Below are 25,915 nucleotides of genomic sequence, written 5' to 3'. Positions count from 1 at the left end.
TTCTGGACATAGAGGAGGAAATTTTATTAGGTAAAGCAGTGGATTAAAAAATGTAACAAAAATTCTCTATGTAACCCAGTAACTCCATTTTATACTAATATACAGAAAATAATCACATTATGGAATGCATTTAATCACTTATAATTACTGTAATTCATTACATTTGTAGTTTAGTACAGTCAGAATTTATGCCATATTTCTTTTGTAAATCTAATTCCACCAGTAAATCAAAAATTATCTGTTGAGTTTCTACTATATTGATCTGGCACCTTTAATTATTGATAGTATTCATCTTTACTGTTTACTATTTATTTGTTAGAAGTCTGCAGTTCTATATGCTTCTTCATGTTTCTAGAAGTCTAGCTATAGTTTGTTTTTGTTTTAGACTCTAACACTTCTTTAAGTTTATTTGTTATATTTCTCTTAAAGCAGGTGAATTCATATGAATTTGAAGTCGTTAGTGGATTTCTTATCTCCCTTTTCACCCCTGTACCCATTATCACATTCTAATTAACTTTCTGATTTTTTGTTAGTCTAATTATTAGAATGAATAGTCATGTTATCCTACTTTATAGCTAGAGATGTTAAGTGACTTAAATTCTTCATCTGCTATTATATATACTCTAAGTTAGATCTCTTTGTGCAACTCCTTATTATAACATTTGAAAACATAGGCATAAAAACAAAATAAACATTTCTGAAAATATATAACATCTTGATATTGCAGAAGAAACAATAATAATAATAATGATGATGATATTGGGTTGGGTATGCAGTTAACCAAAACTACAAATATACTCACAATATGGAAATAATATGGCTATAAGATTCATATGGTTGAGAAATGTGTATCTATCTATCTATTTATCTTCAGGTTAAAATATCATCAAACATTTCATTTTCCCAGGAAAGGTTTTTTAAACATGTTAACCATTGTTTCATTCAATACTTAGTTGAATTTTATCTTGAAATTTTAAAGCTGAGAAGCATGGTATTTTATATTAATACCAAGAAAAATGTTTAACAGAAGCTTATTCTGCCTTTTTAGGTTACATTGCTAAGTTGAGAAGAAAATAATGTGTCTTAAGATACATTCTTCTTGGTTGTCTGTGATTTGTGAAAATATACCACTGTTGAAATAATACCACTTCTGTTTTTCCTTCAAGTAACAGACTTAAAAGGGAGCCTCATTAATATTAATAATCAAGTTTGTGACTGGTATATACAGTGAAAAAAGAAGAAAGGCAAATGTTACATTACAGTAAGCAATAACTAGATTATCTTTTCTTGGTAAAATATTGGTCTTACACGTTTTTTTCTCTGTACCCACATCTTTTTTTTTTTTAAAGATTATTTTTGATGTGGACCATTTTTTTTTGAAGTCTTTATTGAATTTTGTAACAATATTGCTTCCATTTTTATGTCTTGGGTTTTTGGCCGCGAGGCATGTGGGATACTAACTCCCCAACCAGGGATTGAACCTGCACCCCCCTGCATTGGAGAGTAACGTCCAACCACTGGACCACCAGGGAAGTCCCCACATCTTTTTATTTATACTCTAAGCTACAGATTTTGGGGTGAAGTTTTTGAAACTACATCTCATGATATGTAAACTGTAATTCCATTTAAGTTTAGAATTTTATGCATTTACACAGATATGTGATTACCTCACTTTATAATGTATTTATAGTAGCCTAGCAAGCCCTTTTCTTTTAGGAGGGATTCTTGAAGATAATTAGTATATAGAGTTTTATTTTAGTGTAGCTTTAACCACTGATGTTGTATGAATATTCTAGTTACTTTTCTTTAGCTGATTTTTCACAAATAACAGGAGAGTCACCATGAATCGATTTTGTCACAACAAAGTGATTCCAAAGTAATCTTTACTGAGTTTTCTTGGATCCTTGCAACTGGAACTTTTGGGGTTGATGAGGTTTGTCAGAAGACAGAAAAGATGCTGTCACTTCAGATCTGATATTCCTGGGTCTGGACTTAAAGATTATCTGTTGAAGATTGATTCTTCCCCATGTCCTCTCCAAATTCAGATCTCACTTCTCCAGAGGTTTAGAAGGCCCTATTTGACCACTGCCACACAGAAAAAGACAAAACTCAAGAAAAATAATATTACAAGTTGACTGCTCTACAAGATACAACATAATTCTTAGGTCAGAATTTCATGACTTTTGGCACCAGGCCAGCACACTGTTAATAGAATAAAGAATGGGAACAAAAGCACAGATCCTAGAACTTAGATTTATTTAATTTATTCCCCAATGTAACTCACTGTACCCTTTAAATATAAGGTGTTCTTTTTACCAATATAATTTTTTAGCTATTGGGGCACCTTTTTTTTTTTCTTATGTGAGCTAACCTAGAACGGGTAGGGCTCATAAATATGTAACAGAAAGATAGGAGGGCAGCCAGGCGGAGGAAAGTAGGGAGGAAGGAAGCAGTTAAAAAGGTTTTCTTAAAAAAAAAAAAAAAAAAAAAAAGTGTTTTCTTTCAACTAAAATAATTTTACAATGAACTTGTTCATAGCAAATCTCTGAATGAAACATAGATCTAACAAGTTTGTGTTCTTTTTACTGAGTGCCTTCAGCCATCAAGCTAACACTGTTTTCTTCAATGTTAAGTGTTTTACACTCTGCAAATGAAAATAAAGTACACACACACACACACACACACACACACACACACACAAGAGGAAGAACTTTCCTTCAAATTCCTAAGCTGCCCCAGTGATTCTGGGTAGAATTATATTTTTCACAGCAATGATTTGCCCTAATTTTGTAAAAAAGAAATTGTCTCTTAAATATTTTTTTCCACATCAAGGAACACATAAGCATTTGAAAGAAACGATGATTTTCATAATCTGGATGTTTAAATTTCTGTCATCTAAAAATGAGTTCTGCTGATTCTGATTGGTATAAGTAACTGGTTGAAGTAGAATAAAAACAGCATAGTAACTTTTAAAATAAAGCTTAACTGGGATTTCATAAGCTGTCTACCTATTCCTTTCTCAAATAGTTAAGTACAGAGTTATGCAAATTTTCTCAGATAAAATTATTAATATTCCTGACTCATGAAATCATGTCTTTTACATTTGTGTCATCCTTTGGCCCTAGAGTTTCCTGTGATCTTTACTTATTACAGTGGTGATTAGTACATTGATACATTTAATTCAGAGCCAAATACTGAATTGTAATCTTCACACCATCTTTTTCATCAGCAAATGAGTAAGATGATGAGTAAAATTATAAATGGCTTCCTGCCCACTAGTGATCTGTGGTGGATTCTGATAGAAAGGATGAACAATTCTGCCACTAATAATGGACCTCAATGATTTGGTTCTCCTAAAAATAGTAAGGGAGCAACTTATATGGATTTAACTTCTTAATGCTGAAGTCAACTAAGCACGTGCATGTAAGTATGTAAGTGGTATTAAATTGGTTCAAAATTAGCATGAATTTTTAAGCCGCTATTGTCATTTAGTTAATATTTATATTTACCAATATTTAGAGACACAAACATTCTAAACCCTTGCACTTTTGCCTCTTACCAGCATATAAATTTATAAGTAGCTAAATTTCACCTGGTCTTTTTATGAGACTCTGCCCATATGTTACCAAGGAATAGGTCCTTGAGTTTGATAGAAGGCAATGAAAGTGGGCCACCTAAGTGATTATATAAATATTATCTATGGAATCTTCACCATTTATTCTTCTATTCTCACTTCAAAAAAAAAACATTTGGCAGTTGGTAGAGAGATCATTAAAGTAGTAGACTTAACATAGTAATAGTAAAACCTATTGTATAGGTTTTAGAAATCAGGCAATAGATGCATGAAATTAAAATCAGCTTAGATTGGGAGGGGCGTTGTTTCACTTAAACCATTAGGCTATTCATTGCTTAAAGGTTTGCTGCTAGGTTAGGGTGGATATACAACTGTTGTTTCCTGAACTTATCTTTCATTTCTTTTACAAGTAACATTGTTAAGTTTACACTAGAAATACATAGGTATTTTTGGTAAATTGAATTATAAATGGCTAGAATAACCAACTTTTATTTTTAGACAAACTTAGATTGCTCTATAAACTTTAATCAATTACAATATGGTAATTAAGTATTTTGTTTTGTTTTTTAGCCAAACAAATGAAAAATTTCTTATCCACATCATCTGTTAAGGCAAAAAGAGGAAAACTGATTACTCTGGGGTCCTAATTTTTTGCGAGAAGATTTTCAAATGATTTGAGTTAGTCTACTTATCAGTCTCATAACCGATAAAAGGAAATGGTGACTGGTGGGAGAGATTAAAACATAAAGGTCGGGAATAGGGAAAACAGAGGGGCAAAAAGTCACAGAGGTAGAAATATAGAAGTTGAACTCAAATTAGTTTTTAGTTGAGCACCTATCATGGGCCCAGAAAAATGGCTGATATACCACTTAGTGTTTTAAGTTTAAATAAAGGAAAATTAAAACATGAGTATTTAGTAATTATTTCTAAAAGATCATTCTGAACGATCCGCTCAAATACAAATGTTTTGTTTCTGACTGATGTATTTTCACATTATTCAACATGTTCATTAGGTACCCACTATTACCAGCTACCCTACTAAGCACAGATGACAGATGATGAACAAGGAGCACAGAGTCTCATAGGAGCTTTGTCACATGTGTTACTGAGCTGAAAAGGCCTTTCTTTGTACTTTTTGTTAGGTGGAATATGTAGCTTAGTGGTTAAGTAGGAATGTAGAAATCAAATAGACCTAGTTTCAAATTCCAGCTCTAGTATTTAGTTTCTGTGTGATCTTAGGAAAAATACTCAGTGTCTCTGAACCTCAGTCCCCCATCTAGAAAATTAGAATACTTACCTCATAAGGCTGTGAGGATTAATTAAAATTAATCTGTAAAGCGTTTAGCAGAGTACAAAGAGTGCTAATGAAATGGATGATGGGATTACTGAGAGCCCTCGGATGGGTGGTTCATAGGTTTCCAAATCTGGGCCACAGCTTCAAGTTCTTAACACCAAATCTAACTCTACTTGCTTCAGTTCCCTGGCATTCATCCTGTCACCCCATTTACTGCACCTCAGGTATCAGGAGATGGGAGACATTCCACAAGGATATGTTCCCACAGTGCCTATTGGTACCCTGGGATCTTAGGCATTATCAGTGCTAGGGTGCCTTCAGAGCACAGGCTTGTATCACTGAGAAGCATGTTACAAAGGAGGTGGTGGTGGTGAGGAAAGATGACGAACTGATCAAAGTAGATTAATGGCAAAAAAAAAAAGAAATGTGTAACTCATAAAACCCATTTAGAATTAATATACCAAATTGCTTTATTCTCAACTATGCGTGCACATACACACACAGGTTTTCTCTTCTGGTTGGTACTAATTTAGTGTTTTGTTAACAACAATGACAAGTTTTATGTTTAACTTAACTTTTAGACTGGTTCTTTGGGGAATTTTCCAGAGATCTATTAAATACAAAAGTTCCTTAACTAGTGATATAGAGGAACAGGTATTGTTTAATCAATGAGAAAGTTGCCAACCACCACCAGCCTCTCTTCCCACTTTTTTTAGAATATAAACTTTGGTATATTATCTCACGTATTTATGCATATCCTTGGCATGTTCATAAAATTTGTTTCATTAGGCATTCTTTAGCTGTAATTGAATTAGTTTAGTCAAATTGTTTGAACCTATCAAATTACTTCCATTCTACTCACCTCACCTAGAAAACTTCAAATGTTTATTTTTTTATTCAATTTTTATACCTTGTTCATATTTTTGTTCTCAACTACAGTACTTAAATACGATTTTTTACTTAGTCTATTATTTTTCCTTTTAATTGGTGCTGACTACTCTAGAAGCTCTGTCCTTATTTTTATTTTTTTTTTGCAGTACGCGGGCCTCTCACTGCTGGGGCCTCTCCCGCTGCGGAGCACAGGCTCCGGACGCGCAGGCTCAGCAGCCATGGCTCATGGGCCTAGCCGCTCCACGGCATGTGGGATCTTCCCGGACCGGGGCACGAACCCGTGTCCCCCGCATCGGCAGGTGGACTGTCAACCACTGCGCCACCAGGGAAGCCCTCTCCTTATTTTAATTCTTTAATTTTTATGTCTAGCCCCTGGAATCCTTATGTTCTTTTTTCTAATTTTTGTTCATACTCAAATTTCATACATTAAAAATTAGCCATGTACCATTTTACTCACGTGAGTCATTTCTCTGAATATTTTTACTTTAAAAATATAGGAGAGATTAAGACAAATTTGAGTTGTAATCCACTACTGCTTTAGTTGTGCTTTATTAATCTCTCAGATTCTTAGTCCTGTTTACTAAAAAGTTATAAACATCTGAGCTGCACTGTAATTGGTGCCGAGCTTGTTAAGCACGGACTCCATTTCTCCAGGATTTCTGTTGGAGAAGAAAAGGCCCTTTAAGCAAGACTGTATCTGTGAGACAAAAAGAGAAACAAGATTCCACATACATCTATCTAGATTTCCCCTTCATTTTCAGATTTGGAGCCTAATCACATAAATTATAAAGGCAGGAGGAGGAGGCAACTTCCACAACCTTGATTCACTCCCTTCACAGCACTGGAGGGCAAGAAGCAATAGTAAATAGGTACAGCTCTGTAGCTCCACCGCAGGAGAGAGGAAAGAAGTGAGAGGAAACAGGGCTGGAAAGAGGTGTTGGATAGTTTTCATTCCCCCTAGTTTTAAAAAGGCAAGTAGTTTTTAAATGAACTCTTTGCCTTAATAAGGAAAATTGTACATTATATTCAAAGAAGCTTATGCTGCTGTAGCTAGTTGCAAAACAAAACAAAAGGTGTGTGTGTCCTGTAACATGAAACTGGGAGAAAACACATCGTGAGGTATGGCTTTCTGAAACTATAACACCTCAGTTATGTAAAATTTGAGATTATGTTTAATGTTTATATATTTGCTTGCTAATTCTTGGCTGTTAGTATGTGTCTAAAACTAAACCTCCTTTCCTAATGGATTAAACAATCCTTTTTACAGAGTGGTAGTATTTAGAAAGACCCCTGTTCTTTAATGGTGGGAAAGCCATTGCAATAGCGGTTTTGAAGAGGGTCATGGAAAAAAGTGGTCCCAAAGAAAATGATGTCCGCTAAGATGCTATATAGTTTGGAAATTTGTTTTGAGTCGATATTCTCTCTTTACTCTCTGATGGTCTCTGGGTTAGTTACAGAACTCTTATCAGGTTCCTATCAGTAATGTATATACCATATTTCATTTTAAGTTGTATTTCAGATTTAATTACTTGATAACCTAAGACGAAGATGAATCAATTTTCTTGCTTTTTCTACAATATGGCTTTTAAAAAAATTCCTGATTTCTCATTTATTTTTTTGTGTATTTCCCCCATCTCTACTTGGTCTAATATTGCATGGCTCCTATACTATTTCAATTCTTACTTAACACCTCAACGTTTCCCCACAAATCTCTGAGCTCACACTCTTTCAACTAAACCTATGCTAGTCAATATGTCTCTCAATTCTCTTGGCAACTTGTTCTTTTATGTAAATTGTATACAAAAATATGACTTGCATATCTTAAAAATGTGATGTAAACAAAAAGAACAATACTGTTAAATTACCGTTCATAATCACAAAATTATACTTTTAAATATAGGAGTTATTTAAAATCCCTTTCATTATGAGAAGGGCATTACAATGCAAGTAATTCACATTAAAAGGCATTCTACTCAACAGATATGTTGATTGGTGGACCAGTTTTGCCAGTGTTTTAATTCACATGTAATTCGTGTAGACCCTGTGTCAGCAACAACTAACAGTAATACTACTTTATCTTAAAAATTATAAACTATTTCCATTTATATGTTCTGTGATTATTTTACAGTTCTCAAATTTTAGTCCTTTACAGAAAAAAAAAAAGCATGTTGATAAACTGCAATTTGCCATAACACATTCTCTCCAAATCTTAGTATAAAACACGAGACATGTTTTTTGCACACTCTACTTTGATAGAACAACCAGATTTGTAATTGATTTCTTTATTTTATTAGATTTGTCAATATACATGGCAGCTTTCTCAAATCTCAAAGTTCCAAAAGTATGTCATTTTAAAGGTGAAAAATCATTTTCCTTTAGATGTCATATTCCTAGAAAGCTATTAAAGTCTATTTATAAACAAAAATAATTCATAAACTAACACACTTTAGAAATCAGAATATTTTAAATTATTTTAAATGAATACAAGATATGCCTTTTTAATTAACTATCATAGTTAAATTTATTATCACAAAACAAAATGACTTGTCCCCACTAATTTCTCAAGTGGGGTAAAGTCATTGGGTTTTACACTTAATATAAGTTTTAAATGTGATTATTAAATGATAATATTTTATCAATTATAGGAAATATTCATTTATAGGAATTTCCTTAGGTTCATCAATCTTTTTAGGCCAAGTTTGAGCCCATGTCAACCTTCAAGGTTAGATTCAGTGCACCTAACCTGCCTATTAAGTTGTCAATTTAAGAATACGAATTTCATTGATAAGACAGGGAATAAACAGTGGCTAAATCACTGTTCAACTTCCAAAAAAAAAAAAAAGCTATAGTGAATGGGATAGTTTCAAATAACTAATTATTTAAAACAAAAAAAATTTTTTTTAAATTTAAACAGGAATGGCCAATGATGTTGGATTTAAAATTTCACAGGGTAACTTTAGAAAAAAAAAAAAACCACATAAAAATAGTGAAGTCATCACCTTATTGATAAAAAACTAAACTTTAATAGTCACTGAAGGGGTAACAACCACTTGTAATCTATATTTAAAAGTAATTTTAATCATAGCTAAAACAAACTAAAAACAAAGAATTCTATTAAAAATATCAAAAATGATAAACATTTAATAACACCTAAAATGTAGATACTTAAGATCCTAAACAAAAATATTAAAGGTAAAGGGCCTTAAAATTTTTTTCAACAATTCATCTTATAAATTCATTTTCTAAATAGCTCATATCCTTTGCTTTGGTGTTTTGTCTCCTATCAGCTAAACATTATACAGTAGAAAATCACTTATGTTCTTTTCAAATGCTTGGCATTATAATGTGATCTCATATCTTTCCTCAAATTAAATTTTGCTCCACATATTCCACATGTATACAGGTGAACATCCATGTGCTGTTCCAACTGTTCGTTATTTGGGAATATCTGAAAGCAGACCTGGCATATAGTCTCACCAGCAGATAAATGAGAAATCATATGCCGTACATGGTCATGTTTTCTGAAGTTGCCTTGATCACAAATGGAACAGACATACCTGGCCATGCCTTTGTGCATATCATTGTGGAGTCGTAACTGACGTTCCCTTAAAAACTGCTTTCCACATGTCTGACAAACAAACTGTTTTTCCTTGGTGTGAACAGTATAGTGTTCTCTTAAGTGACACCGCTGATAAAATCCTTTTCCACACAGATTACAAAAATGCTTTCGTCTGTGATCCCTTTCATTCTCTTCCATGATGGCACTCTTGAACATGTCTTGGTCTAGGCAGCTAGACATATGTTCAACCACTAGATTTTCGGTTTCAAAACGCTGGCCACAATTAGGACATCGAAAAGGACAGGCAGAATGTTTAAATAACTGCTTTTTTTGGATATTGTTTATCTGGAAATGATTGTCCCTAAAGTCATCCAACATTTCAACAAACATATCCCTGATTTCAGACTGTTCGTCAGGATTCTCTTCCATGTCCATCTTCTCCTCAGTACTTCCTAACCCGTTCATTGTCAGGTCTTGGGGCTCTCCACATCTCTGGGCATGTTCCTGAAGCTGTCTACCCTTCACAAGTATTTGTCCGCATTTGCCACATGCACAGATATTTTCGATGTGTTTGGCTAAGTAATGAGATGACAGGTCCTCCTCAGTTATCGTGAGCCCACACAACTCACAGGATGCGTTTTCAGTATCCTCTTGTACTGGACTGCTGTTGTTAGGGGGCCTCATATTTTCTAAACCACCTCTTTCATCAGTGTTTATTGACATCCGAGGTTTTAGAGCTTTCCTCCCACTTTTTTTAATACTGACATCTTCTTCAACATAGTATCTATAAAATGTCTCTTCAGGTTCATCTTCTAATTCATCATTGTCAGTGGACTCATTACAGTCTTTATCAGTTACTTTAATAATGTTAAAGTCTTTCAGTTCATCTGTAGGGATATCTTCTGGTTCCATCTTGATAATGATTCTTTTCCTCTCAGCAGCTCTGCTTTTTTCTTCACTGGCTAGTTCAGACTCCACTGTGCTACTTTTTCTGCTTCCAGTGGTTGAAGTTGAGTCATCAGCAGCCTGGCTTGTGTCTCCTCTGTATTTGTCCGTCTGTGCAGAAAATGTTTTAGAAGAATCCTTTTCAACAAATTCAGCTTTGATATTACTGTCTTTTCCATCTCTAATATCCACTATTCTGTGGTAGGATCTTGTATTTTGGTATGAATGTCTGTTAGTACAGGTTAGCACATGCTCATCTAGTAATTTCTCACAGCTAAAGCCAAATCCACAACTATCACAGGTAAAACTCCGTCCAAAGCGTCGTGAGACACGTTCTTTCGGAGTAGATAATTTGGACACAGAACTCTTTTTACATACATCAAATAATGGTTCAGGAAAATTACCTAATTGCAAAGACTCTTCATCAGGCTCTCTAGTATGTGGTGTATTTACTGTTGAACTTGGCTCTGCACACCATCTATTGGCTTCACTGCCATTTCTAGCCACAGTGTCTTCATACATTCTTACTCCAAATATCATTTTGCTGTTCTGGTTGCTAGAAGCAGAAGATGAACATTTTGAACTAGAACAATCTGCATCCTGTATGTCTTCTAAACAGTCAGGAACATTGTACAGCTGTAGGTAGTTCATTGCCACTTTAAACTGCTCAAAACTGGAAGGAGCTGTCATAATTTTTCCTAAATACATAAACTGCAAAATGAGATCAAAACACTCAGCACTAATTTTCATGTTGCTGAGATTCAGCTGTGCAGTACTATGCTGATGATTCATGAAAAACATTCTAAAATAGGAGCTACAGGCAGCTAGAACTGCTTTGTGTGCTTGAAAGTAAATGTCGTCAATCGCAATACAACAGTCACAGAGGAAACCCCATTCCCTTTGGTTGTTTAGCTGCTGAAGGACGTAGCTGCTGTGGCTGGGCTTTGCCATCTTCTATTAATTAGAGACCTATGCAAAATAAAAATATTAAAGTCAGACAAGATATCAGAAAAGCACTTAAAAAAAAGAATAATTTTGATCATGACCTGTGACTTGTGTCAATTTACTATTACAATCAAGGTAATACAATCTAGCTTTCCAGTCTGATGTAGCAAAGCGCAATAACATATACCTGAATCATTTTTAAAACTTGAAGGTGAAGATACCCAGCCATTTATTCAAGCATCTCGTTTTTATTTTAAGAAATACAAGCAAAGGTATCAAAAGCAAAAACCATACAGTTTTGGTTTCATTACGCCTTTAGGGGGAAAATGTATACTAAATTTGAAAGGAAAAAAGACACTAGTTTAAAAGTACTTGAAGGATACAAACAATGAAAGTTAAATAAAATAGCAATTTAAACTGAAAGTTAGTAATTCAGTCTCAGAGTATTAAAAACTTCTTAGATGATTGATATAAAGGAATGATTGCTCATCCTTAAGTGTGATATGGGTATTTTGGTTGTGTTAAAAGCATCCTTATCTTTTAGATACACAGACTGCTGTATTTATTGATGAAATATCTAAGATATGCTTGCAAATAATCCAGTGGGGTGGGTGTGGGGGCTATAGATGATACAAAACAGGCCACGTGTTGAGAACTATTGACGCTAGGAGGCAGATATAGTTCTATTTTTGCATGGTTGAAAATTTCCTTAGAAAAATTCTATTTACAAAAGCTTATTAGATTACATGGAAATGGCACCAAGCAAATAGGTTTGATCAATGCTCCTCTCTTTTCTTGATTATTGGAGAGGCAATAATTCTGTAGAGTCAGAGTATCTGTCTTATATTGCTTGGCTTGCACTTTACAGTATAAAGAAACAGTGGATCTATTTGGGAAGGAGATATCTATCTTTAGATTGTAAATTTTTCTTCACTTTTCAATCATTAAAGAAAGAATACAAAAGTAACACATGCTCATTGAAAAACACTGAAACATAAAAGTACATAGAATAAAAACACACCTCTTTCCAGAGGCAACCTCTCCAATTGTATATCTTCAAATCTGTTTATGCTATACCTTACAGAGTCAACAGCTATTGAGTACCTGCTACGTGCCAGGCACAGTTTTGCTTTTGTTGTTGTTTTTGTTTGTTTTTTACCTAAATGGTATTCTACTGTATATACCTTTCTGCAACCAGTTTTCTTCACTTACCAACATATAAATATTTTTAATGTATGGAGCTGACAATGAATAAAAAAGAGAGGAGAGGAGAATATTAAAAGCACTGTAAGTCCTATTACATTACAAAGCTAAAATAAGATCAAATTTTAGCCTTAATTTTTAATCTGTATACATAATACTTCAGAATCTATCATCTACTCAAAAACAAGTTCTTACACAATTTGACTGAACATAAAAAGAACATTTAACCAGCTGTTCAGAGAAATAAAACGTTCATTCTTCAGTCCACAAACCCTTCATTCCCTACAGTAGAAATTAAAAGATTATCTAACTTTACTAACTTCCACTTGTTTTTTATAAACTGTTTGTCCCAGATCACATGTGGATGACATACCCCTTTCCCCGACTACCTAAGGCCACTCTGCCTCCTCCTTCCTGCCTGAAGACAGGGTAACACAGTAGGCGTGGGCACCTGGTGAAATGAAGGTGGCTTATAATGAGACCTGCTGCCTTCCTAAACTTGCAAAACAGTTTTACAAGGCCTTGCAAGAAAAGGCCTCTAGGCCTTTTCTGTAAGCCAAATCAAGTATTTCAAGAAGGTACAATATTTCAGCCTTGTGTGACTCAGATATCTGTACTAGAATTGAAGAGTCATGTTCAGTATGTACCCATATACAAAATGCAATGTATGCGCAGATCTTTATCAATGTGTTATTTATAACTTGAAATGCCTCGCAATAAGGTAGTTACAAGTAAACCAAGGTAAATCTACTTCTTAAAATTCACCATCATGTAGCCTTTATGAAAATTATATTTATGAATGAAGGCTGCAGAAGAAAATAAGAAAAGTTTTCAGGATGGAAAGTCAAGTAAATAAACACAGGCTATGAAATTATGTAACAATTACAATTACATAAAACAAATCCAAACAACAAAACCTTATTAAGGGTTCAAACACACACACACACACACACACACACACACGCACACGCACACACACACAGAAAAATACTGACCCCAAGCCCATTTTATGTAGGATGAGATTTCTAGGTCTATAGACATTTTACAGGATTCAGAGAGACCTTTAATGAAAAAAGAGGTAGAGGGACAGATATTATCTCAATTTTTTTTTCCTAGTAATAAGAGTTGTTCAAAAATGAAACGAGGGCTTCCCTGGTGGCGCAGTGGTTGAGAGTCCACCTGCCGATGCAGGGGATATGGGTTTGTGCCCCGGTCTGGGAGGATCCCACATGCCGCGGAGCGGCTGGGCCTGTGAGCCATGGCCGCTGAGCCTGCGCGTCCGGAGCCTGTGCTCCGCAACGGGAGAGGCCACAACAGTGAGAGGCCCGCATACCGAAAAAAAAAAAAAAAAAAGAAACGAACTCATTTAGAGGATAATGAGTGCCCCGTGTAGAATGGAATGGAATATTGTTGAGGACAGTATGGTACAGTGAAAAGAGCACAGGCTTTGGATCAGACAGGCCTGAGTTCCAACCTAGCTTTGCCACCTTAGGTAACTTGTTTGTCCTCACTGACTCCAAGTTTCCTGAACTGTCAAAGTGGGGATAATAATACCTCAAAAAAGTGGCATGGACATATATACACCACCAAATGTAAAACAGCCAGTGGGAAGCAGCCGCATAGCACAGCTGTACGGTGATCAGCTTGGTGCTTTGTGACCACCTAGAGGGGTGGGATAGGGAGGCTGAGAGGGAGACACAAGAGGGAAGAGATATGGGGATATGTGTACATGTATAGCTGATTCACTTTGTTATACAGCAGAAACTAACACACCATTGTAAAGCAATTATACTTCAATAAAGATGTTAAGAAATAATAATACCTCAAAAAACATATCAAACATTACGGTTCATAGGAGCAATGTGTAAACTGTTTAGTGCTTGGCACATGATAATTAATGGAAGTAACAGTGGCAATTGTGACGGTGGTGATGCTTCCTTAAGCGTAGGAGGTAAGTTTGACGAGATAATCTTACAGTTTCCTTCCATATAAGAGTCCAGCAGTATGAAAGCCAATAGTTTACCTGTTAAAACTTTCAGGTTTTAAAAGCCCCGTGCTTGAAATAATGACAAGAAGAGCTTAAAAGTTCCAAGGACCCTTCTAATCTAAAGGAAAAGCAGTTTTATGGTCAGCAACCAAAATTAATGCAGCTACATAGAAGACAGATATGATAGACACATCTGTAGCTATAGTCATATTCAATTAGTGAACATACATTCTGTATTAACATAAACAAGACACTAAAGCATATAAGAGAGTCAACAGCATTTTAACACACATTTATTAATTCAACAAACATTTGTTGAGTATTTTGGCGTACCAGGCACTGTATAAAGTACTGAGAATCAGCAATAGCATAGGTATTCTATAATCTCAAGGATACCTGACTGAGGGGAATTTTAACTTGTTCTAGATGAGTGACTTCATTGAACGTGTACTCAGCAGAGTGCCTACTCTGTACATGAAGGCACTGTGCTGTCATGGAGAGAACAGGGCTCTGGGTCAGACACACCCGGGTATGAATCCCACTGCCTCCACACCCCTCTGTATTTCTATCTTTGCCTCGTATGGCTGGAAGCTGAACAAGTATCTTTTTGTCAAAAATTAATGCTAACACTACAGCTCCTAGGCTGACCTAAAACTGTAGTTTCTCCAATGTTATTATGCAAATAAATGCCCAAGTTCTGAGTAAAGTGGATTTTAGGGAGAGTAACTTTTAATAGCAATCATTCACACATTAGTACCAACAACTCCGTTCTTGTTACACCTCATTCAGAAAAGCCTTAAGAAGGCTTAATAACAGCAAAACAAAAACAAATAACCAAAAAGGCGGGAGGTGGAATCATGGGTGAAGGATCTAAATTCCTGGGAGACTTTTAGCTTGTTACGTCTTGAGAATAATTTTTGCATTAAAATGTTTATATTTCACTCACTTTTATTAATTAAACAATAATTTCATCCAAATTCCAAAAGAGGTTTGTTCTCTTCAATTTTTAAAATATCCTTAATAATGCTACCCAAAAAACTTAGTGAACTTTGTTATAGTAAAGCTTGTTACCTGTTTTTAATAATTGCTTATATTTCAATTCTTGTTTTTATAATGACATTCTGTGATTGCTTTTGTTTGTGTTACTAGCTACATCACTGGTAGAACAAGTTTGTACAGCTAGAAGTTCTTCAAGGGCTGGGGTTGAGAGCAGAAACTTCAAACGTGATCCAAAGCCAAGGGTTCTCCTAAGGCTAGGATACCCAGTGTGGATGCAGTTCTCCAGAGGAATAAGGAGGTAGGTGATGCAAAAAAGTTTACACTGGGGCTTCCCTGGTGGCGCAGTGGTTGAGAGTCCGCCTGCCGATGCAGGGGACACGGGTTCGTGCCCCGATCCCGGAAGATCCCACATGCCGCGGAGCGGCTGGGCCCGCGAGCCATGGCCGCGGAGCCTGTGTGTCCGGAGCCTGTGCTCCACAACGGGAGAGGCCACAGCAGTGAGAGGCCCGCGAAAAAAGTTTACACGGAATTTTAAAAATTTTAGTTTGAAAAAGTTTAACCAGCTAATCTCAAATTCAAAAACAGCTACCAAACACATTAAGAATATTCAGTAATTTAGATATTCATAGGCTTTTAGAGCTTAGAGATCTAATCTAGTCCAACATGCTTATTTCATAGAAGAAAGACAAAGATGTTGTGCTGTTAAACAATGTATCAAGGGTTAACTGTGGTAAAGTATTATAGGTACTAGGATTCCTGCCCACCCAGCTGGGTACTAACCACTGAACTGTGGTTACGACATGCTCCTTGGTATTATGCAGTGTACCCCATATGTAAAGAACAGTCAGCAAGGACTGGGCATGAGTCCTTATCATAGCATTTGTTAAGGCCCTTGCACAAGAAACTACGCCCTCTGAACTCTATCTGCAATGTGGTTATATCTGTATATGCACATCTAGTCTCACTCAGTAGACGTGTTCCCTAAATTATACTCTGTAAGCTGTTTCAGTAAATTTCTCACTGACACAGTAAGGTTTCAGAAATACTTTTCCTTCATTGCTAAGTCTCTTAAATGGAAAAAAAAGTTTTGCTGGACATTTCTTTTCCCCTAGCCTTAGTGAAATGATAATTTAAGGGTCTATAAATAAGCATATAAAGTGAATGAAGAAGCAACTTAAAGGAATTTTTGAGTGACTCCTTCCATAAGGCAAACAACCACCCTCTGTGTCCCAGACTTGCATTATCAAGGACATTCCCCTGAGAACGATTTGCATAGCCTCAGTGAGTCTACAGTTCAGCGTCCCAATCTCTGAACTACTAACAATTACCTCTGGGTCTCAAGGGACATTTAAGTACATACATTCATTTCCTCGTACCTATTTCTATGTCTTATATGACTGAATGTATATGGATTTAACTTGTGGGCTATAGACTAGCTTCTTAAGAAGCTTAAAATGTAGTGAAAGGATTCTCTCTTGTTTATAAATCAGAGAATCAGAATGTATTGAACACCTACAATGTTCCCAACATGGCATAAAGCATTGAGGTGGAGGGTGGAGAAGGATGGTATACAGTAGAGCTAATTACATATGAGGGATTACATTTTATACCAAGAAGCGATTTGAGAAAAATTAAGTACTGAATTATATTGAATAAAGTTCAGTATGCATTTAGAAGAAGCACGAATTGTACTAGAACAGTAGTGGGCTTTAGGAAGGATTTGAGTGAAGTCTTGATGAATGAGTAGAAGAAAGAAAAATAGAAAGCGGTGTGGGGAAGGCATTTCAGGTATCTGTATTGGTGTGTACGTAAAAAATTGGGGAGAGGTACACAGCAGCACAAACAAAAGCTTGGAAATGTAATGGGAGGGAAGGTAAATTTGTTTTACTGGCCTTAGTACCAATGTGCCAGGATCTAGTCTAAGCAGGTGCGTGCGTGCGTGTGTGTGTGTGTGTGTGTGTGTGTGTGTGTGTGTGATATCTGCTTAGACTAGAGCCTGGCATATCAACAGTAAGATATATATATATATATATATATATATATATACACACACACATATATATGTATATATATAGTGTATTATATATAAAACATGTATGTATGCATGTAAATATGTATATCATTTTATCATTTAATCCTCATAACAAACTCTAAAAAGTACGTACTGTTTTAAGGCCCATTTCCAGATAAGAAAACAGAACACAATGTTATTATATAACCTTCCTAAGGCCACAGAGGACTGACCGGGTGAGATTAGAACACAAGCAGTATGACTCTTGAGCCTGAGATCATAGCCTTAACGACTTGGCCACCTATAAAAATAAGGTCAAGTTGGCAAAATTCTTTCCTAGAATTCCATTTTCCAGGGTATACAGTGTTCCAATCTCTAAATTTAAACTTAAGAAAATTCTTCAGGTTTTCTCCTTGAGATTTCCAGTAAGAACTGGCTGTACAGGCTCCCAAAGATAAAAGGTTTTCATTCCAGGCACTGAAATTGGACAGACATGATCAAGTTTAGAAAACTTTAATCACTTTTTAGAACAAGCATCCTGGCTGATTATTAGACTGCAAATTCAGTACCTAGTACAGGAAGTTCTGAAATTGTAACTGGGTTATGTTCCAAACCTTTATTTTTAAGTTAGTTATTTGGAACTTGAAACACATATTCCCATAGAAACAAAGCTATAAATGGTGGCTCCATTCTGCACTCACACCCCGAAGTCTTTAAAAACCCAAATGTAGCTGTGTGTTCGTCCTAACTGTGCTGTAGTAGTTCTTGCATCTCTAGGACTCACGGAGGGACGGTACAGCAATGCCTACTACACTCAACTCTCCAGGATGGGGACGAGGCTAAATGGCCTTTGTGTTCCCCATGCCTAGCACACTGCCCATGGAGTTGGCACTTAATGCATGCTTGTTAAAGTGTTAAAAAAAGAGCCCAGGGAGCAGACACCGATAGATCTGAATACCAGCTCTACTACTTATTCAGCTACAAATTTTCTTCACCTCTCTAAGCCTGCTTTCTTCATGTATTAAATAGAGATAATCATACTTCTCACAGAACTCTTGTATAAACTAGAGATGACAAATGTTTGTCTTTTCAATCCAAGAGTAATAGGATTTCTCTTAAACATTAATGTCATCATTGTGAACAAAGTTCACAGAATTTTACCAAGTGATGATCAAGTTCAACCCGCTACTTCATAGATGAGAAAACAAATGGAGGCCCTGAGAGGTTAAGTCACGTCCTCAAAGTCACGTCTTGTTTTCGTGGCTGACAGGATGGGGCCTTGGTCTCCTCAATCCTGGCCTAGGGCTCTTCCTTCTGTTCTAACAGCTGCCCCCATATACAGCAACACCTAGCTGTCTGCTTGCTTCTCTGCATCAATTATGTCTTCCTGAAAAATAGGAGCTGTTCAAATTTGCAAGGGTTGTTTGCACCTGCACAAAATGGCCTGAGGCTGTTATGCTCTTGGAGACTGTAGTTTGTTGGATGGTTAGTATTTTTCTCTCTCCCTACTTGTCAGGCCAACAGCTGTCACTTGTAAAAGGTGTGCTGATCTCCTGCTGCCCGCCATTTCAATCTGTTATGGGTTATGAAATTAGACAAAAACTCATTGAAACTGAATCTACACAAATAATTTAATTTTCTGTGAGGACCTAGGGAAGTGTTCTATGAACAAGATAAGGTTTTAATTCATGCACTTTGTTTAATCTATCTTAATTGCTGACAGGCAACGAATTGCCTTACTCTTTCGCTTCAGGTCAGGCCACTGGATAGCTGGGGTTGTCAACCAAATAACTCTGAATAACTGAGGTGTTACTGTAGTTAAGCTGCTAGGTCTGGGAAATGAATTCATCCACACAGAAAGCAAAGGGAACATAGTGGCTTCTGAAATTTTCCTCTCTTCCTCCAGGAGTGGAAGAGGAAAAGCATTTAATTCAGGCAGTCTAAATGTTGATCTGTTTATCCTAAAGAGACAACATGGCATCTTCTGACCACCAGAGGGCACTGGGTGAAGAGCAGGCTTCTCTCAGCAAAAAGCAGCTTCACCAGGAAGTCCCTTTTTGCACGTGGCATTCGTATTCTTAGGGTTCATCTTGTGGAACTTCTATCTATTCCAGCGTATTCACGCCGTGACTTTGTCTGGGACCCACCTAAAACTGCTCCTCCCCCTCCTCCAGCATGCACCAATCACCCGGGATCCTTGGGATTCACCTGGGACTTCTTCCTCATAATTAACTATTAAGTCTTGCCAGTTTTCTCACTAAATATTTCTCAAATTTGCCCCTCGACTCCATCTTTACCTTCCCTGTCCTCTGAGGCCTCTATCATTACTCCTGAATTATTACAATAGGCTCCTTAACTGGTCCCTCAAGTCCATCCTTCACCCTCAGATGATTCATAAAGAACAAAAATCAGACCCTGTTACTCTGCTTCTGTGGGTCCTTTCACATACCCTCAGACTGAAGAGCAGACTCCTTCCCAAGGGATACAAAAGCCCTCCGTGCCCCCCCATCTAGTCTCCTATGTGGCTACTTCCTGCTTCAAACTTCTGTTCAAGCAGCATAAAACTGCTGGCCACCACCCCATCCTCCAAGCCCATATACTTCATGTATTTCTTACCTCCATTTTTACTCATGCTGATTGGTTCTTTTGTCTGAACTGGCCACGTATCTTTTAAGAATCAGTTTATCACCTCCTCCAGAAAGCCTTCTGCAAGACCTCCCTCTCCCAAACTGCAAGACCTCCCTCTCAAAACTCTGTGTACTACCTCCTTATTTTGCACTTATTATGCTATTTTTTTAATCATCAGAACAGCAACATAAAGTAGATGTTAAAGCACAGACTAACCAGACTGCCTGGGTTCAAATTCTGGCTCTGCCACTTATTAGGTGTGTGAACTTGAGCAGGTTGCATCCAATCTGTGCCTCAGTTCTCTCATCTGAGAATGGGGACTGTAATCCTTCCTAGGGTTTAGTTACTGTAAGACAGTGTGTCACGGAGCAAGTGCTAAATAAGAATCAGCTACCACAATTATGTATATGTTGGTCTCCCCACTAGATTATGAGCAACTTGAAGGCCAATATTTTGGCTTCTTCGATTCTCTGCAACACAGTGTGTGTACTCAGTAAATGTTGCTGCATAAAAACTGGTAAGGCAAGGGGATATGGGGATATATGTATACATATAGCTGATTCACTTTGTTGTATAGCAGAAACTAACACAACATTGTAAAGCAATTATACTCCAATAAAGATATATATATATAAAAGAAAACTGGTGGGCTTCCCTGGTGGCGCAGTGGTTGACAGTCCGCCTGCCGATGCAGGGGACGCGGGTTTGTGACCCGGTCTGGGAGGATCCCACATGCCGCGGAGCGGCTGGGCCCGTGAGCCATGGCCGCTGAGCCTGCACTTCCGGAGCCTGTGCTCCGCAACGGGAGAGGCCACAACAGTGAGAGGCCCGCATACCGCAAAAAAAAAAAAAAGAAAAAAAGAAAAAAAAGAAAACTGGTGAGGCAGCTCTAAGATGATGGGAGGGACTACCCAGTTTCCTTCTTTCAGCAAGGCCACACATAATATTTTTTAACTGTACTGTTTCCAATCGTGTAGCTCCAAGTGCTACATTTTTAACTCTAACCAAAATCCTGAAAATTTCACCCTTATCTAATTAAGTCAATGAAACCAATAAAAAGAGTATCATAAAAAGTATGTTCATGCTAAGAAGTTTAACTCCATTTTTAAGTCTTAAATCTATTTAACATTTAAGATTTCCCCTCATCCCAAAGCAACTAACACAGCAAAAGCCTTCATGCTTTCATACATGCTATTCCCTTTGCTTAGAGCCTTTTCAACGTCCAGCTCACTCTCTTCAGGACGTTCTTTCTGATTCCAGGGTAAGGTAAGATGCCTCTTCTGTGCTTCCAAAACAGCCTATACCTACAACTATAGGGTGACAAATAATGTATCATCCAAACTAGGATGCTATGTCTATCATCACACTCACGGCAGGGGATTATGATATGGTTCCCCTGCTTTGCTGTAAGCTGCTTGAGATCACCGCACTGTCTTAGTCATCGCTGTATCCCCTGAGCCTCTAACAGTTGCCTGACATTTAGTTGATATTTGATCAGTTTTTGAACGAATAAGTGTTGAAGAAGGCAAGTTTTATTTTGCTTATCAATTTTTTGCATTATTTCAATTATGGCAACGTTTATACAGCAGTCAAAAATCTACAAGGTGATTTTCCATACATTATACAACTGATCCTTACAACAACCCCGAGGTAGGTATCTTTATTATCCTCATTTTTCGAATGAGGAAACAGTTTCAGTGGTTGGTACTCAAGTGCTCATCTTGTAAGATGGGACTCAAACTCTGACCCATTTGATTCAGAGCCCTAAGTTTCTGTTTTTGTAAACCAGAAAACACTCTTTCTGGCAATGACTATTAACTGAAGTGTCTCCTTGGACATTCTAGCCTCCCAGAGTCACCCCATTCTCATAAAGCCCCATATTGCAGGCAGAATGCCCTGCGCTCCCCATCTCCGCTTCCATCTTCTGCCTCCCATGGCCCATCAGAGGAAGCCCTCCCCTAATACAAAAGACTTAAAGTGAGGATGGAGCTCTTCAGTTATCTCTAAAAAGGATCGCATGCATCTCACACTGACAACAAACAGAAAATCTGGTTGGCAATTTAATTCTTTCTTTAATTTGCCAATTTTATTTTGCAAATGATTTGTTCCCAACACTCTCAAATAACAAATGCTGTGATTTAACTTCTATGTACTATTTTGGGGATTTGCTTTCAGAACATCAACTACTTCACAGCTTACTCTTCTTGAATATACCAGGCTAAGGAATAAGTGATTCTGTACTCTGACTAAGACTTCTTATACAGATAACTAACTATACATGACACAATATAAGTATACTTAGAAATCTATCTTAAATATGTACCATCTCCTTCTAGGCCACATCTGAAAACCACAGTCATTAATCCCCTTCTTTCCTCTAATTTCCTTTCCTTGATGTTTTGTATGCTATCTCTGGATATAGATCAAGAGGGACCCCTCATCCCGTAACAGCACAGGGATTATCTTGGCAGTGGCCTTAAGGGCAAGCATATCCACTCCTTCCCAACTATAGATTATGAAACTCTTTACAAATGTGAGGGTTTTGTTTTGTTTTGTTTTAATGAGTTTGGCAAGTATAAATCAACCCATCAAAGGCTTGACACCAACATAAACATTAAAAGTGTGAGAACTAGCCCACCAAGCTACAGTAAGTACTTTATAAGGACAAACCTACTATAGCAGCCCTGTTGTATTTAAGCTCTCACGTCTGTTACTTAATCAGTCCAATGCAAAACATTCCCTTTCCTCTACCTGGCCAATTCTCACCAACCTGAGCAGTGAATAACATGAGCCCATGAATCATCACGGCCATCCCTAGCCAGGGTGAGGCACACACAGCAGCACAGTGTGACCAAATGTTGCTTTCTCTCAAACAAGGAATTGACTGTTAACAGAGATTACCTCTGGGGAGTGGGAGTCAGAAATGACTTTCATTTTTGTTTGTTAGGTACTTTGGTATAGGCTGAATTTTTACAAAGAGCATGAATTTTATATAAAAGCATTTCCATTCTGAGAAAAAAAGAGGCACTAATCACTTTTAATTTGGTTCCCATAAGAGTATAAGAATAATGTCAATATTTTATGGTAAGAGATACCAGCACAAGAAGAAAAAATCAGGAGAAAAAAATCCTACAGACACCAAAATGACCTCTCAAGCAAATATATCTCAATTGTTTTTCAAATACATCTCAATTCTTTTTTGGAAGACAACAGATTGTGGCTTAAAAGTAAAAATCTATGGAAAATTTTCTGCATTTTTATCCCAAATGGTTTCCTCCCCTTTGGGCCAGAAGCTTAATAGCACAGGCTTAGCACTTTTCCTGGATGGAAGAGAGGCCTGAAAGCAGGCACTTCTTTTCTCTTGCACATTAGAATGGCTGTCCTGCAAGGAACACAGAGATACCCTTAAAAAGCTCCATGGACTATACCTTTCCCAGAGCCTGGCAAAAGAGGAGAATGAGGAAACAGTACAAAAATTTAGCTGTGTTAAAGCGAAATCAAACACAAGGTCAAGAGCAAGTGGCTGAGGCTGTGCTCTGCCCTGCTAAGGTCCTGGTTAAATACGGTTTCTCTTTTCTCTGACAATGATGCACTAGGGCTCCCCACTGCCTCCAATTTAGGCCGCGTTGGGGTAGGAAGAATAGAAAGGCTTCAGGTAAGATTGCTCAACGTGAGTTATTTTTCTATACCATGAAAATTTGGTCGTAATGGAGAAATCTGCTTTTAAAATGAATGTAAGATGCTGATTGAAAGCTCTACTTGCAGACTGTCATCATTTTATCAATCTTTGGGAAAGCATTTCACCTCCACTATGCTTCATTTTTCTCTGTTTAAGATGAGGAAGCCCCATCTAGCTTCCAAATACGTTCAGTTATTATTGAGACTTTATTAGATATCCAGCAAGTGATTCAAAAGGAAAGTTCTGAGGTTCTGATGGCCAGCCATCATTCAAGCTTCATCGTTTTGTATTCCAAGTGTCCTCATCATATCCATTTGCAATGACAAAATTTCATAATTTCAAAGGAGCGGGTGGTGATTGCTTTGGAGTTGTCATGAGAACTGCAGCCTTCACCAAATCTGCTCCAGAGTGCCTTGAACTTCAGCTCAAGAGACTGATTCTAAGTCTCAGAAAGCCTGGGACCACTACTTGGGATCGAGTGTCAAAGGGAAAATTGTTCCTGGCATAGTTTTCCTGCCGTGATACTTACTGCATGGAAATATATTTAGGCCAATAAACAAACTGCGTGTACCTACCACGTTGAAGCTTGATTTAGGAATATTATTACACACAGACAAATTCCATACTGTCCCCAGAAAACATCAAGGACTTTCATCAACATCTCCCTGACGCTCCCAATTTGGAAAATGTCATGTCAACCTTTCAGATCACGCAGACGCGCTGCTTAGGTAGGAAGGGAGACTGGGAGGGTGGCTGAGCTCAGACCCAAACCTACATATTTTAGTGGTAACAACTCCTGATCTACATCCAACGCATTTACCGAACACTAACAGAACTTCTAGCAAGCGCCCACCACTGGAAGCGAAAGCACTCTCTTCCCAAGAAACAGATCTTTCCACTGAAAATCCCCAAACCCGAGACCTACCACTTTTTACTGAACAAAAAGCTTGTGTGCCGGGAGGAGGGAGTGGGGAAAAGCGTGGCAAGAATTTGCACGGCTCTTACGCCTCCTCCCTCGGAGCGCGCCCAAGTCTGCGGCCTCGGGCTCCGGGACACTTCCCCTCCCACCCGCCAAGGAGCCGCGGCTGTAAGTTGAGAGAAGCGGGCTCTGGGCACGTCAATCAACCGGGTCCTCCCGCCTCCCGTCTACACCTCCCCTCCCCCCTCAAAAAAATAAAGGCAGAGAAAGAAAGGAAAAAGAAGGTAACTAATTTGGGAACTAGTCTCCGTGCGGGCTTCGCCTCCGACCCAGGGAGGCCACACGTCCCCGACCAGGCGCGCCGGCGGGCGGCGGGATCAAGCAGGCGGCCCAGCAGCCACCCGTGGCCGGGTCCTCGCCGCGCGCCCGCCGCGCTCCGGCTCCCCGCACTGGTCGGCGCCGCTCCGGCCCCGCACTCCGCCGAGCCCGCTACCCGCCGCCTTCCGGCCCGGGCCAAAGTTGCGCAAATAGCCCCACAACTGGCAAATACTCACCGGCCGCAGCAGGAACCGGGGCTGCGGAGATTTTAGGGAGTTTAAGGCAAATCGGCCACGGGAAAGGCGGGCGGAGGCAGAGGGGCCGAGAGCTGCAGTGGTGGCGGCGCGCGGCGCTCGGGCTGGGCTGCGCGGAGAGGCTCTGGCTCTGCCAGGGACTGTGCTGCAACAAAGGACTTCCGCTGCCGCACAGCCGCGCCTGCCGCACCGCACTGAGCCGGCCCCGCTTACGCGGCGACTCCGGGTCTGCCCACCAGTTCGCTGCGGCGTCCGCCAGCCTTCCCCTCCCTCTCGACCGCCCACCCACTCCGCCGCTGGCTGCTAGGGGCACCCGCGGTCGCCTGTTTGTTGCAACAAGTTTCTGCGTCGGGCTCCGAGGAGGCTGGCGCAACCCGCACCGCGGGGGCCAGCGCGGCGGCGGCCTGACCACCCCTCTCGCCCCTTTCCCAAGGGTAGGCTTGGGACCTCCTCCTCCTCCTGTTTGCACAGCTGGATGGGACTGGGCTCCTCCCGACTCCCCAAGGGCAGGATGCTGCTTTCCCACTCCGTCCAGATGTCAGACCCCGGCCCCAAAGGGCTTAGCAGCTAGGCCTTCCCTCACAGTACGTCCCTGGCGTTCTGGGGGCGCCGGCACCCTTGCCCTGACCCGTGCGCGGCCAGTCGATTCAGGATCGCCCATTCCCCGCGCCTCCCCCACCCTTGCTTTCCGTGGGCCTGTCCGCCTCTG

General features: G+C 38.7%; 1 protein-coding gene across 2 annotated transcripts; it reads right to left on the bottom strand.

Annotated features, from left to right (window-relative positions):
* Window positions 1–25,442, bottom strand: ZBTB1 (zinc finger and BTB domain containing 1). 2 transcript variants are annotated; one of them, XM_082617645.1, is made up of 3 exons: window positions 25,189–25,442; window positions 9,317–11,232; window positions 1–2,085 (listed from the first exon to the last, which is right to left on the bottom strand). In XM_082617645.1, exons 2-3 carry the CDS (start codon window positions 11,212–11,214, stop codon window positions 2,049–2,051), a joined length of 1,935 nt encoding a protein of 644 aa, XP_082473771.1. In that variant the 5' UTR covers window positions 11,215–11,232; window positions 25,189–25,442; the 3' UTR covers window positions 1–2,048. The 2 variants fall into 2 exon arrangements, with proteins under 2 accessions (XP_082473771.1, XP_082473770.1); XM_082617644.1 differs by lacking the exon at window positions 1–2,085 and having other exon boundaries at window positions 7,622–11,232; window positions 25,189–25,439.
* Window positions 25,443–25,915: the final 473 nt, after the last annotated feature.

The sequence above is a fragment of the Mesoplodon mirus genome (genome assembly GCF_964341445.2).
Source record: "Mesoplodon mirus genome assembly, chromosome: 4".
Taxonomy (NCBI): Eukaryota; Metazoa; Chordata; class Mammalia; order Artiodactyla; family Ziphiidae; genus Mesoplodon; species Mesoplodon mirus.
Note: the sequence above shows the minus strand (reverse complement) of the source record. Positions and strands in the feature narration are given on the sequence as shown.